This window comes from Mytilus californianus, unplaced genomic scaffold (assembly GCF_021869535.1).
Source record: "Mytilus californianus isolate M0D057914Y unplaced genomic scaffold, xbMytCali1.0.p SCAF_4, whole genome shotgun sequence".
Lineage (NCBI taxonomy): Eukaryota > Metazoa > Mollusca > Bivalvia > Mytilida > Mytilidae > Mytilus > Mytilus californianus.
Window position 1 is genome coordinate 111,491,195 of NW_026262690.1, and position 14,626 is coordinate 111,505,820.

Genomic DNA, 14,626 nt, shown 5'->3' on the forward strand with positions numbered 1-14,626 from the left:
TCATCTACCCTGTACCACATACCCTGTATGGCATAGCTAAACTGGTATTGCGCCCCTTTTGGAACGCCTCAAGATTGTTTATCCGCTAGATATTTCAGAAGACGAAAATAATGTTAACCATCTTCATGCTACCAGAGGGACACATGTATCCATATATTCAATTTATGCAAGCACTTATTCATTACCGCATCTCTTTCAAATAAAACACCGCTGATAATATATAGTTTAATTTTTTTTCCGAGGCTTCGATAGGTCTCCAATGTTACGTCATCAGGGCGTGACGTCATATATCAAATGACGTCAAAGTTGGAAATATGATGTCTTGTTGCCGTATTTCCTGGCATGATACGACATGTAACCACACTAATATTAAGCGCCAGAAAAAGGGTTAAGCAGTCTATTAATGGACGACCATTTAAAATTGAGGGGGGGGGGGGGGGGATAGCAAATTTGATCAGATGTTACCACACTAAAGAAGCGCCATCAAAAGGGTTTTAAAAAGCAGTCTATTATTGGACAACCATTTAATATTGAGGGGGGACTAGCAAATTTGATCAGATCAGAATATTTATTTTCAATATAAAGGTGGCCAGATTATTTATGTTCACTCAGACCCAGGCCGGAATATATTTATTATCTGCTCTTTCAAAAATTGACACAGAATTTCACCCTCCTAGCCACCCCTCAGAATCAACTTTTCACCCCATAAAGTAATTTATCTTTTGTGACACAGATCACCTTTTTATAGCATACACATACAACTTCTAAAAAGAGCAGTCAAAATGAAGTCTCGAATACATATTCTATTAATATGAAAATATAATACCTTTACAATCGAGGGTCCAAGGAAAGAGGGTGTTTTATCCAAAATAGTAAAATTTCTGGTGAGCTTAGAGAGTCAATTTTTTTTTAAGAAGATTTCACAATTCAAATTATTTTTATCTGGTCAAAAGAAAGGGTGATTTTCACTGCATATCACTCAAAACACCACTTACTATACTTCTTTCAGGATCTTCTGTAAATATTGGACACCTTTGTAAATAATTATTTGGGACAGGAATATTTATTTTCATGTGTGATAAGGCAAGATTCTTTATTGTTACCTAAATTGGGGCAAGAATATTTATTTCTAAAATCTTCCAAGACCCACCTCAGAATCAAATGGTTGTCCCCTTATATATCATGAATCTGATTCTATTAAAATATATGCTAAACAGATCAATACATGGCAAAATCTGTATCGGATGCTGTATCACCACGACTAATATCAGCCCTCGGGACCTAGTGGTGATACAGCATGCCATACGGATTTTGCCATGTATTATTCTATATATACTACCCCTGACTAAAAGTAGAAGTTAAAGAATGTTTTTGTTATTTTGTAGCACAGTTGCATTTGTATATTGACCAAATATGTGCATCCTGACAAAAGTTGGGGGATAATTACCGTTTCAACAATACTCATTTTCCCTACATAACCTACTTTACCATGTCAAAAAAAAACAAGTATTGGACACCCTTACTATCTTGGTTTTTCCTTTTATTGTCCCATTCACTAATAGTTGTAGAGGCAATTTGTAAGCAGATCTCAGATAGTAAATGTCAAACAGAATGACTCCATCTTCAGCTTATAAAGGCTTAAAGTGAATATTTTAACACAAAGGAGAACTTTTTTGCATAAAAATGAAAAGACGTACACTATCATTTCAAACTACTAACTTAATTCATGATTTTAAATTTTACATACCATGTTTATGGTTTTCATTATCATCGTCTCTGTCATTTAAATTTGTTACCAAAATGTAAACAGCATCAGGATTAAGGAAAGTTTGATGTGTTGCATAAAATTCTTCATCACCTGCAAAATCCCATAAAGTTAATGTGGTATGGTTTTCATCCTTATCATTCAAAACTACACCAGACTTGAATAAGGCTGAAAGCTCTTCTGTTGCAATTTGTTCTTGCGTTTTATGACTGTCATCCCTTTCTGATAAAGTTGGTTCTTTTACACTGACAGCAATTACATCACCTTGGTCTTTAACCCTTTCACCAAAAACATCTTCTCTGTGTTCAAATCTTTCATTAGGAGTTTCTTCTTTGTCTAATGATTTTGGTATATTTTGATATTCCTTTTTTCTCTCTATAATTCCATGGGGAGACACTGATGTGCTTAGATCTTTGCTGTTGATGTGGAATTGTTGAACAATTGAATCTATTATTCTGTTGTTAATATCAGATTCTTTGTCTTTGTCTTTTTCTGCAGATATAAGTAATGTTGCAAGTAAGATGTGTTGACTTCAAACCAAGAGGATATTTGATACACAATATTATTTCACTTACGATAACATATTTCCTTGCCAATATCCTACAAAGATCCCTATAACTTACATCCACACACCCTCAAAAAAAGAAGATGTGTGTTGACCTTCATATTGCTTTGAGATATTGCTGATGTCAACATTAAATGTTATTAATCTCTTATCAGAAATTTAGGTTTAATTGACTCTATTTTTTCTGAGATATTGCTGCTACAAACCTTCCACATAGGTTTTACAGATATTCAGTTGAGAAATGTCTGTATGAGAGACCATCTGATATCTGACTGACTGACATGGATTGACAAACACATTTTATTATTATATGGCAAGCTGTTGTGGAATTAATTCCATATTTATTAATAATAATAATCATTTATTCATATTAAAACATATTTTTTAATAGTTTTTAATATTTAATAAATTGCTTCGCATAGCACAGCTGGATACGACCGCAGGGATCCAACCCTGAACAGTTGGGGCAAAAATGAACACAATAATCGCTCTTGATACAGGTCTGAAATTGGATTGTTTAAGAAATAATTCATGGAAGCCATAGATTTGTTGGAAATTTACACATGGACTGGGCCGTGATATTCGAATTTTATCCTGAGCGTTAGCGAGGGATAAAATTAACGAATATCACGGCCCAGGCCATGTGTAAATTTACAACAAATCTATGGCTTCCATGAATTATTTCGATTCTAATAGGACAAATACGGTCATTAAAACAAGAGGCTCTCAAGAGCCTGAATCGCTCACCTGTAATTTTTTGCTTAAATCTTTCATCAATGATTATTTTTGCTTTTCAATATATATTATCGAGGGCTTAAAAATTCCATTTAAATGTTCTTTGTGTATCTGTCATATTTTCTTCTAAAGCAAAAAAATGCATTTTACCCCTATGTTCCATTTTAGCCATAGTGGCTATGTTTCTTGACGTACAAGGAAATAAAATACAAAATTCATACTAGATACTCTGAAACTCATCCAGCCCAAGTTTGGCTGAAATTGATTCAGCAGTTTCAAAGGAGAAGATTTTTTAAAGTAAGCAAACTAGATGAACAAATTGTGAAAAATTGTCTTTAAGGACAATAACTCCTTAAGGGGTCAATTGACAATTTTGGTCATTAAACTTATCTGTAGATCTTACTTTGCTAAACATTTTTGCTGTTTACAATTTATCTGTATCTATAATAATATTCAAGATAATAACCAAAAACTGCAAAATTTCCTTAAAATTACCAAATTAGTGGCAGCAACCCAACAATGGGTTGTCAGATTCATCTGAAAATTTCAGGGCTGATAGAACTGATCAAACCAAGAGGATATTTGATACACAATATTATTTCACTTACGATAACATATTTCCTTGCCAATATCCTACAAAGATCCCTATAACTTACATCCACACACCCTCAAAAAAAGAAGATGTGTGTTGACCTTCATATTGCTTTGAGATATTGCTGATGTCAACATTAAATGTTATTAATCTCTTATCAGAGATTTAGGTTTAATTGACTCTATTTTTTCTGAGATATTGCTTCTACAGACCTTCCACATAGGTTTTACAGATATTCAGTTGAGAAATGTCTGTATGAGAGACCATCTGATATCTGACTGACTGACATGGATTGACAAACACATTTTATTATTATATGGCAAGCTGTTGTGGAATTAATTCCATATTTATTAATAATAATAATCATTTATTCATATTAAAACATATTTTTTAATATTTTTTAATATTTAATAAATTGCTTCGCATAGCACAGCTGGATACGACCGCAGGGATCCAACCCTGAACAGTTGGGGCAAAAATGAACACAATATTCGCTCTTGATACAGGTCTGAAATTGGATTGTTTAAGAAATAATTCATGGAAGCCATAGATTTGTTGGAAATTTACACATGGACTGGGCCGTGATATTCGAATTTTATCCTGAGCGTTAGCGAGGGATAAAATTAACGAATATCACGGCCCAGGCCATGTGTAAATTTACAACAAATCTATGGCTTCCATGAATTATTTCGATTCTAATAGGACAAATACGGTCATTAAAACAAGAGGCTCTCAAGAGCCTGAATCGCTCACCTGTAATTTTTTGCTTAAATCTTTCATCAATGATTATTTTTGCTTTTCAATATATATTATTGAGGGCTTAAAAATTCCATTTAAATGTTCTTTGTGTATCTGTCATATTTTCTTCTAAAGCAAAAAAATACATTTTACCCCTATGTTCCATTTTAGCCATAGTGGCTATGTTTCTTGACGTACAAGGAAATAAAATACAAAATTCATACTAGATACTCTGAAACTCATCCAGCCCAAGTTTGGCTGAAATTGATTCAGCAGTTTCAAAGGAGAAGATTTTTTAAAGTAAGCAAACTAGATGAACAAATTGTGAAAAATTGTCTTTAAGGACAATAACTCCTTAAGGATCAATTGACAATTTTGGTCATTAAACTTATCTGTAGATCTTACTTTGCTAATCATTTTTGCTGTTTACAGTTTATCTGTATCTATAATAATATTCAAGATAATAACCAAAAACTGCAAAATTTCCTTAAAATTACCAAATTAGTGGCAGCAACCCAACAATGGGTTGTCAGATTCATCTGAAAATTTCAGGGCTGATAGAACTTGATCTGATGAACATTTTTTCCCTCATGACAGATTTGCTCTAAATGCTTTAGTTTTTGAGATATAAGCCAAAAACTGCATTTTACCCCTATGTTCTATTTTTAGCCATGGCGGCCATGTTTTTTGAGGAAACAAAAAATAGAACACAAACTTTATTCTAAATTCCCTAAGGATCATTCAGCTTAAGTTTGGTTGGAATTGGTTCAGTAGTTTCAGAGGAGAAGATGTTTGAAACAGTTTACACTGGACGGACGTCGACAACGGTGGACGCCAAGTGATTGCAAAAGCTCACATTTCCTTTGGAAAGGTGAGCTCATAAGGTTTGAAATCATTAGAAGTATTAAAGATATTATCTTTCATTTACAATGTTTTATTTATGATGGTATATAATTATTTATATGTACACATCATTTTATTTTTTATCAAATTACATTCAAATTTTATATTTCGTAATCAATATGTAATTTATAAATATTTCTATGAATAAACAAAATATTCAGCACTAGATTTTTTTTAGAAATAAGCAAAAACAAGGGGAGTAACTCTCTATAAATTTATTGTGAAAAATGTTTTTTGCCGTTTAAGATACTCATCATACCTTTGGGTGACATGACATAACCTATTCAACAGTACTATGTTTGATACCCAGGTTGTGGAAGTCAACAGAAGACTCTTTAGAGTCAAAATTAATTGTGGCTGATGTATATCAAACTCACTGAATTGACTGCCAAACTGGAAGAAACCAGTGGGCCAAAAATGTAAGTTTTATTATTGTAAAAGAGAAGGAAGACTCATTTGAGAGAAAGGATATCATGGCTAGCTTGGATAAATGCTTCATACAGAATAAAAGTATTTAATATAATGGTCAATTATTATTATTCAATGGGCCAACACTTGCAACAGTTTATATTTAATTAAATTAAAAACAATTTTGCTACGTTTGTAAAACTGTTGACACTGTTTATGTACAAATAAAATGCTCCGCTGGGCGCAGCTTGATACGACCGCAGAGGTCGAACCCTGAACAGTTGGGGCAAGTATGGACACAACATTCAAGCTTGATACACACTGAATTTGGATTGTGATTAAATATTTGACACAGCATAGGTTTCTGACAAAGAATGAATGTGGTCTAAGAACTTATAAATTTTTAATTTACCTATTCAAACCATATCATTATTATTTGCTTTTATATATAAATCAGAAATAACCAATTTAAAATGGAAAATTTTAAAGAAAAAAAAAGGAAAAAAAAATCCCTCCCTCCAAATTTTTTTAACCCCCTTATGATTCATCACCCCCAAATTCAATCCCAGCCTTCCCTTTGTGGTATGGTACCTTGCAGTACAATTTCAGAGAGATCCATACACTTGAACACAAGTTATATTGTCTGGAAACTAGAAAAATGCTTGGTTTTTTGCCCCTTTTTTGCCCCAAATTCCTAAACGTTTAAGGCAATTACCCCCAAACTCAAACCCAGCTTTCCCTTTGTGATATGGAACCTTGCAGTACAATTTCAGAAAGATCCATAGACTTACACACAAGTTATTGTCATGAAACTAGAAAAATGCTTGTTTTTTGCCCCTTTTTTCCTAAAATTTTGAGGCAATTACCCCCAAAATCAATCCCAGCCTTCCCTTTGTGGTATGATACCTTGCAGTACAATTTCAGAGAGATCCATACACTTGAACCCCCAAACTCAAACCCAGCTTTCCCTTTGTGATATAGAACCTTGCCGTGCAATTTCAGAAAGATCCATAGACTTACACACAAGTTATTGTCATGAAACTAGAAAAATGCTTGTTTTTTGCCCCTTTTTTGCCCCCTAATTCCTAAAATTTTGAGGCAATTACCCCCAAAATCAATCCAAGCATTCCCTTTGTGATATGGAACCTTGCAGTACAATTTCAGAGAGATCCATACACTTAAACCCAAGTTATTGTCTGGAAACTAGAACTAGAGGCTCGCAAGAGCCTGTGTCGCTCACCTGTATTTACTGATGCTTTGGAAATCATGTAAAATAAGGTTAAAATCATAATTAATAGTATTAGATATTAGATATTATAATGATATCTAAGATAATAACAAAAAACTGCAAAATTTCTGTAAAATTTCTAACTCAGGAGCAGCAACCAAACAACGGGTTGTCGGATTCGTATGAAAATTTCAGGGCAGATAAATCTAAATCTGATGAACAGATTTGCTCTAAATGCTTTAGTTTCAGAGATATAAACCAAAAATTGCATTTTACCCCTATGTTCTATTTTTAACCATGTCAGCCATGATGGTTGGATGGCGGGGTCATCGGACAATTTTTTTAAACTAGATACCCTAATAATGATTATGGCCAGGTATGGTTAAATTTGTCTCAGTAATTTCAGAGAAGATTTTTGTAAAAGATTACAAAAATTTACGAAAAATTGTTAAAAATTGACTATAAAGGGCAATAACTCCTAAAAGGGTCGACTGACAATTTTGGCCGACTTATTTGTAGATCTTACTTTGCTGAACATTATTGCTGTTTACAGTTTATCTCTATCTATAATAATATTCAAGATAATAACCAAAAACTGCAAAATCTCCTTAAAATTACCAATTCATGGGCAGCAACCCAACAACGGGTTGTCAGATTCGTCTGAAAATTTCAAGGCAGATAGATCTTGACCTGATAATCAGTTGAACCCTATGTCAGATGTACTCTAAATGCTTTGGTTTCAGAGATATAAGCCAAAATCTACATTTTACCCCTATGTTCTATTTTTAGCCATGGCGGCCATCTTGGTTGGTTGGCGGGGTCATTGGACATATTTTTTAAACTAGGTACCCTAATGATGATTGTGGCTAAGTTTGGTTAAATTTGGCCCAGTGGTTTCAGAGGAGAAGATTTTTGTAAAAAGCTAACGACGACGGACGACGACGACGACGGACAACGGACAACGACGGATGCCAAGTGATGAGAAAAGCTCACTTGGCCCATCGGGCCAGGTGAGCTAAAAATGAAGCGAGGGTTGGTATGCCGTGTGTATGGCTGTCCTTTTTTACTCCCTGTTAGACATAGCTAAAACATTCTAATAATTCTGTAGCTTGCATGAATTATTTTGTAAATAACCGCTAGAGAAATGTTTTTAATTCTTTCAATTATCAAACCAAACATTTGCCATTTCTAATTTACATGTTTTTCTCGTAAAGCTTCCGTCAAATCCAAAGTTGAAATTTCGTAACTAAGGAGTTGCCATGTTGACTTGCTGAAATCAGTAAATATGCGAATAATGGAATAAAATAGAAAATAAAACAAACCCTACCTCAAAAATCCATTTTAATGCAATATTATATGAACTTCGATGGTTTACGTAACGGAAAAACCTTCAGCTTTAGCGTTTTCATTTGTATGACGTCATGTTTTGAAATTTCTAAAATGTGCCAAAAGCTTTAATGGACTTTCGCGGAATTTTATTTTATTTTGACATTGTAGATTTCTCCGAGCTCTTGTGCATTAACTCTGTTTGTTATGCATCCGAATACGAATAGAATTTCTGTAGTCTCCTTTGAATTGCAATTTTAAAAATGATAAAATCGGCATAGCGTCTGCAAATAGGTTTCGATACATGTGGATTTACGTAGGAGGTATTTTGTATGCCCCATAATTTTTTTAAACCCCCACCCCCTTCTTTGCCAAAAAAAAAATTTTTGAAGTAATTTTCTTTTTAATTTCTGAAATCTTGAGAAAAAATTGTCCCCCACAATTTCTTTTTTACCCCCCCCCCCCCCCCCTTTCTCCAATTTTTTTCAACCCCCCCCCCCCCCCCCCCCCCCCCCGCCCTTTTTCCAAAAAAAAAATCTTTCCCTCCAGATATGGTCATAATCTCAATTGAAATTTCAAATTGAAAATGCAACCGTAATTACCCATTTAAATACATCATTAAAATCTCAAAATAGAAAATGACATACATAATCATGGCTAAAATTAATATACCTTAATCAGCATTTTTAAAACTGTAAGTTCTTAAAATAAATAGACAGCTCATCACCTCAAGACAATACAACATTTCTTTATATATAATTTAAAAGCAGTTAAAGGGAGGTAATTCAAACACAACATTGTACTTTTAAAGTAATTGTCCATTAATCAGGAAACCCTTGTTTCCCCCTTTTTTTGCCCCCAATTCATAAACGGTTTGAGCCATAACCCCAAAAGGCCAATCCTAACCATCCCTTTGTGGTATGGAAACTTGTGGTATAATTTCAGAGATATCCATACAACGTTCCACAAGCAAGCGATGTACCAAATGAGAGATCAACGAATAGCATGACAACAAACCCATTATAACCGATACCAAAGCGGAGATGTATAGGAAAAGCTGTCTCAATCCGGCACATTTAGCCTCTTGTATCACAGCTGCAATCCTAGGCTTATTCAATCCGTGACAACACTTACATTTTAATGCTAAATGCTTAAACATGTTTCAGTAGGAAACTAGAAACTTGAATGTCCTTTTCTTATTCCACTGATCAAGACAAAATGGGATAGATGTATATATATATCAATGTGACTGTTCAAAGTAAGCAACATCATAGGTATTTGCATTAGTTATACACGTATATTTGTTTTTGTGGCAGATCTTCGATAGTTCTGTTACAGTTATTCATTACTGATCTAAATTTGAGGTTGTACTGTCATAGGATGTATTTTCACAGTTTAAATATCACGATCCAGTTCAAAAATAAGCTGATGTGATATGACTGCCAATGAGACAACTATCAAAGTGCAAATGAAGTGGATGCGAGCAATTACAGTCAACTGTAAGGTCTTAAACAATGAGAAACTGACTAAGGGCCTAATTTATAACAAAACAAAATTCAAAAAACAGTTTTGACAGACATGAACCAACACTAACCACTGAACAACAGGCCCCTGACTTAATACAGGCAAACAAAGTTAAAGAATGTGGTGGGGTTAAACAAGCCTGTTGACAAGATTATACTTGCATAATGTGTTGCCTTAATCTAAATCCAGATTACAGATTTAATCTAAGCAAGAGATATTTACACGATTTTATTATTGTCGGGAAATGAGTAAACAGAAACACCAACTAGAACTTTCCACTTGACAGTTTATTTCCTTCTTTACTGCAGTGTTGGTTAGTTGTCTCTGGATGGAGGCACCACATTTTATTTTGTTTGTTCATCTCAGTTGCATTTTCATTATTATATTGATACATCCTACGTATACAAAATCACAAACGTTTGTAAAATATAATGTAGGAGAGGGGCTATAGTATTATCAATTGCATTTTCAAAATATCATATAAAGATAGTAAGGTAATTATTTCAATTAAATAAGAATTCTTATAAATTGTATAAGATATCTTATAAAACGAAATACGATATCTTATTAATTAAATCATATATCTTATTATTCCGAACCCAATGATACTTTTCCACAGATTCACCTGATAGTTACCTGTCCATTTAAACTTTAGGCAGTTCTTTTGTCCCATTGAACAAATACAATAGCTATTGTTCTCTGTGAAGTTTATTCACTGGGACCTTTAAATTTCTTCTAAGTGAAATCTATCACTCATTGAAAACTGCATTTTACCCCTATGTCCTATTTTTAGCCATGTCTGCCATGTTGGTTGGCAGGCAGGGTCATTGGACACATTTTTTAAACTGGATACCATAATGATTGGTTAAATTTGTTTCAGTTGTTTTAGAGGGTAATACATTTGTAAATTAAAAGATTACAAAAAAATTACTGAAATTGTTAATAAATTGACTTTAAAGGGCAAAAACTCCTTATAGGGTAAATTTAACATTTTAATCATTTAACTTATTTGTAGATCTTACTTTGCGGAACACTATTGCTGTTTACATTATATCTCTATCTATAACTAGAGGCTCTCAAGAGCCTGTGTCGCTCACCTGTATTTATGCATGCTTTGGAAATCATGTGTAATAATGTTAAAATCATAATTAAGAGTATTAGATATTAGATAATATAATGATATCTAAGATAATAACAACAAACTGCAAAATTTCCGTAAAATTACGAACTCAGGGGCAACAACCCAACAACGGGTTGTCAGATTCGTCTGAAAATTTCAGGGCAGATAAACCTAAATCTCATGAACATTTTTGCCACATGTCAGATTTGCTTTAAATGCTTTAGTTTCAGAGATATAAACCAAAAACTGCATTTTACCCCTATCTTCTATTTTTAACCATGTCGGTCATGATGGTTGGAAGGCAGGGTCATCGGACACATTTTTTAAACTAGTTACCCTAAAAATGAGTATGGCCAAGTTTGGTTAAATTTGTGTCAGTAGTTTCAAAGAAGAAGATTATTGTAAAAGATTACAAAAATTTACGAAAACTTGTTAAAAATTGACTTTAAAGGGCAATAACTCCTAAAGAGGTCGACTGACAATTTTGGCCGACTTATTTGTAGATCTTACTTTGATGAACATTATTGCTGTTTACAGTTTATCTCTATCTATAATAATATTCAAGATAATAACCAAAAACTGCAAAATTTCCTTAAAATTACCAATTCAGGGGCAGCAACCCAACAATGGGTTGTCGAATTCATCTGAAAATTAATGGGCGGATAGATCTTAACCTGGTGAACATTTTCACCCCGATGTCAGATTTGTTGTAAATGCTTTAGTTTCAGAGAAATAAGCCAAAAACTGCATTTTACCCCATGTTCTATTTTTAGCCATGTCGGCCATGTTGGTTGGCAGGCGGGGTCATCAGACATATTTTTTAAACTAGTCACCCTAGTGATGATTGTGGCCAAGTTTGGTTAAATTTGGGCCATTAGTTTCAGAGAAGAAGATTTTTGTAAAAGTTAACAGAGGACGACGACGACGACGATAGAAGACGGACGACGGACGCCAAGTGATGAGAAAAGCTCACTTGACCTTTCAGGTCAGGTGAGCTAATAATATTGAAGATAGTAAATAAAAACTGCAAAATTTACTTAAAATTACCAATTGAGGGCAGCAACCCAACAACGGGATGTCTAATTCGTCTGATATTTAACGACAGAAAGATCTTAAATTTAACTGATGAATATATTTCCAGATTATCAAACTTGCTCTAAATGCCTTAGTTTCAGAGATATAAGCCAAAAACTACATTTGACCCCTATGTTCTATTGTTAGCCATATGCGCCATGGGGGTTGGCAGGCAGAGTCATTAGACACATTTTTTAAAACTAGATACATGTACCCAACTGATGTTTGTGACCAAGTTTGGTTAAAAAATTTCTGAGTAGTTTCAGAGGGGAAGATTTTTGTAAGATTACAAAAATTTACGAAAATTTGTAAAAAATTTACTATAAAGGACAATACCTTCCTAAAGGGCCAACTGGTTATGTTGACTTATTTGAAGATCTTACTTTGATGAACATTATAGCTGTTTACAATAAATCTGTATCTATAATAATATATACGATAACAACCAAAAACTGCAAATATTCCTTAAAATTACCAATTCAGGGGTAGCAACCCAACAATGGGATGTCTGATTCGTCTGATATTTTAAACGAAATAGATCCTAACCTGATGAACATTTTAACAAAATGTCAAATTTGCTCTAAATGCTTTATTTTCAGAGATATAAGCCAAAAACTGCATTTGACCCCTATGTCCTATTTTTAGCCATGTGGGCCATGTTTGTTGGCAGGCAGGGTCATCGGACACATTGTTTAAACTATATCCATATGATGATCGTGACCAAAATTGGTTAAATTGGTCTGAGTAGTTTCAGATGAGAAGATTTTTGTAAGATTACAAAAATTTACGAAAAATTTACTATAAAGGACAATAACTCCTTAGGCTGTCAACTGACTGTTTTGGTCATGTTGACTTATTTGTAGATCTTACTTTGCTGAACATTATTGCTGTTTACAGTTTATCTCTAGCAGCTATATGATAATATTCAAGATAAAAACCAAAAACTGCAAAAATTTCCATAAAATTACCAATTCAGGGGTAGCAACCCAACAACGGGATGTCCAATTTGTCTGAAAATTTCAGGGCAGATAGATCTAGACCTGATAAACAATTTTACCTCGTCAGCTTTGCTCCAAATGCTTTAGTTTCAGAGATATAAACCAAAAATCTACATTTTACCCCTATGTTTAATTTTTTTTAGCCATGGCGGCCATCTTGGTTGGTTGGCCAGGTCATCGGATACATTTAATAAACTAGATACCCCAATGATGATTGTGGCCAAGTATGATTAAATTTGGCTCAGTAGTTTCAGAGGAAAAGATTTTTGTAAAAGTTAATGACGACGACGGACGACGGACGCCAAGTGATGAGAATAGCTCACTTGGCTCTTTGGGCCAAACGAGCTAAAAATATAAATGGTTCACAGACGAGCAACTAGGTGCATTTTTAACAGCTACCATAACACTAGTAGCGTTACAAATATGATGAATATCTAAAACTACCTTAATTAGCTGAACCCCGCCTTTAAACACGTCTTATTATATTATATAAAGTAATCCACAGTCTTATTGCCATGCATTCTGAAATTTTAATACCAACAGACAGCAGAACAAGACAAAACCATCCTAATACTTATAGACACATACAAACCACAAAGAAAACATACAAATGGTCATTTTTCTCACTCACCATCATCCAACAGAACCTACAGAACAGCCAACCACAGTTGACAATTTCAGAGCACACCTTACACAAGGTGTTCTATGTCAACTGATTTAAACCAGATGATAGATTTTTGTACATAATTTTTTAATCACTTTATTTTGGTGTAAAATACATGAATAAAATATTAAAATTGTACATAAAGAAGAAGAAGAAGAAGTTATTAACTTTACAATATATCTCATTAAGTATTGGTTTGAAATATATCTTTAGGAAGATTTATGATATTTTATTAAGGTAATATCTTATATTATAACACACCCTCGACATCGATCACGGGTTCGTGACTGAAATAAAGTAGTCCTATGTCATATTTTTAGCCTGGACTTTTGGTTTTCGTATTGTCATCTGATAAAGTCATGCATATTTAAAAGTGCACAGTTTCTCTTGCTTTCAAAATCTTTCTGTTTGAACATGTCCTGTTTTCCTTACAACAATAAACTAAATAAACTGATTTAAAATTTGAACTAATTAACCCAAAATAGTAGTGGTGGAAGAAAACAGACTTGTTGATTAGTGTACTATAGTGTAACACATATATAATTAAAACAACTACTGAAAGAATTCAAAGGTTCCCTGTATAGGTTGGATTTACAGAAGGTAATACCGGCTAATTACATTGACAAGTTTTAGCTTTCTTAAAAGCTGTTGATTTCTTCGTTGTATCCTTATTTTAGGTAATATGTGTGCATGTGGTTGTTGATTTAGTTTTGAAAATGTGGTATTTATAGTTATTAATTGATATCAAATGTATTCACTTTAAGAATGTGCGTTATGAGTGTGCCTCTCCGGAGGTGTGCCTAGATTGTCAGAAGTTATAAAATATAGATAATGCATTTTTGTAAATATTGTATAGGGAAATTGTTTAGCTAAACAAATCGTGCATATTGCAGATTGACAAAGCAAATAAACACGTATTAATAGTTGATATTTCAACATTGATTTGCAGTATGCAATATATGCATATTCAAAGTGCTGGATAGCAC

The 14,626-nt window shown here is 33.5% G+C and overlaps 1 protein-coding gene across 1 annotated transcript in view; it reads right to left on the bottom strand.

Moving 5' to 3' along the window:
* LOC127739141 (uncharacterized) overlaps positions 1-14,626 on the bottom strand; it is a 151,089-nt gene that overhangs the window by 57,594 nt on the left and 78,869 nt on the right. The window contains exon 6 of the mRNA XM_052250734.1: positions 1,748-2,257. Within this exon, the coding sequence (XP_052106694.1) occupies positions 1,748-2,257 (510 nt within the window). The remainder of the gene's footprint in view (positions 1-1,747; positions 2,258-14,626) is intronic.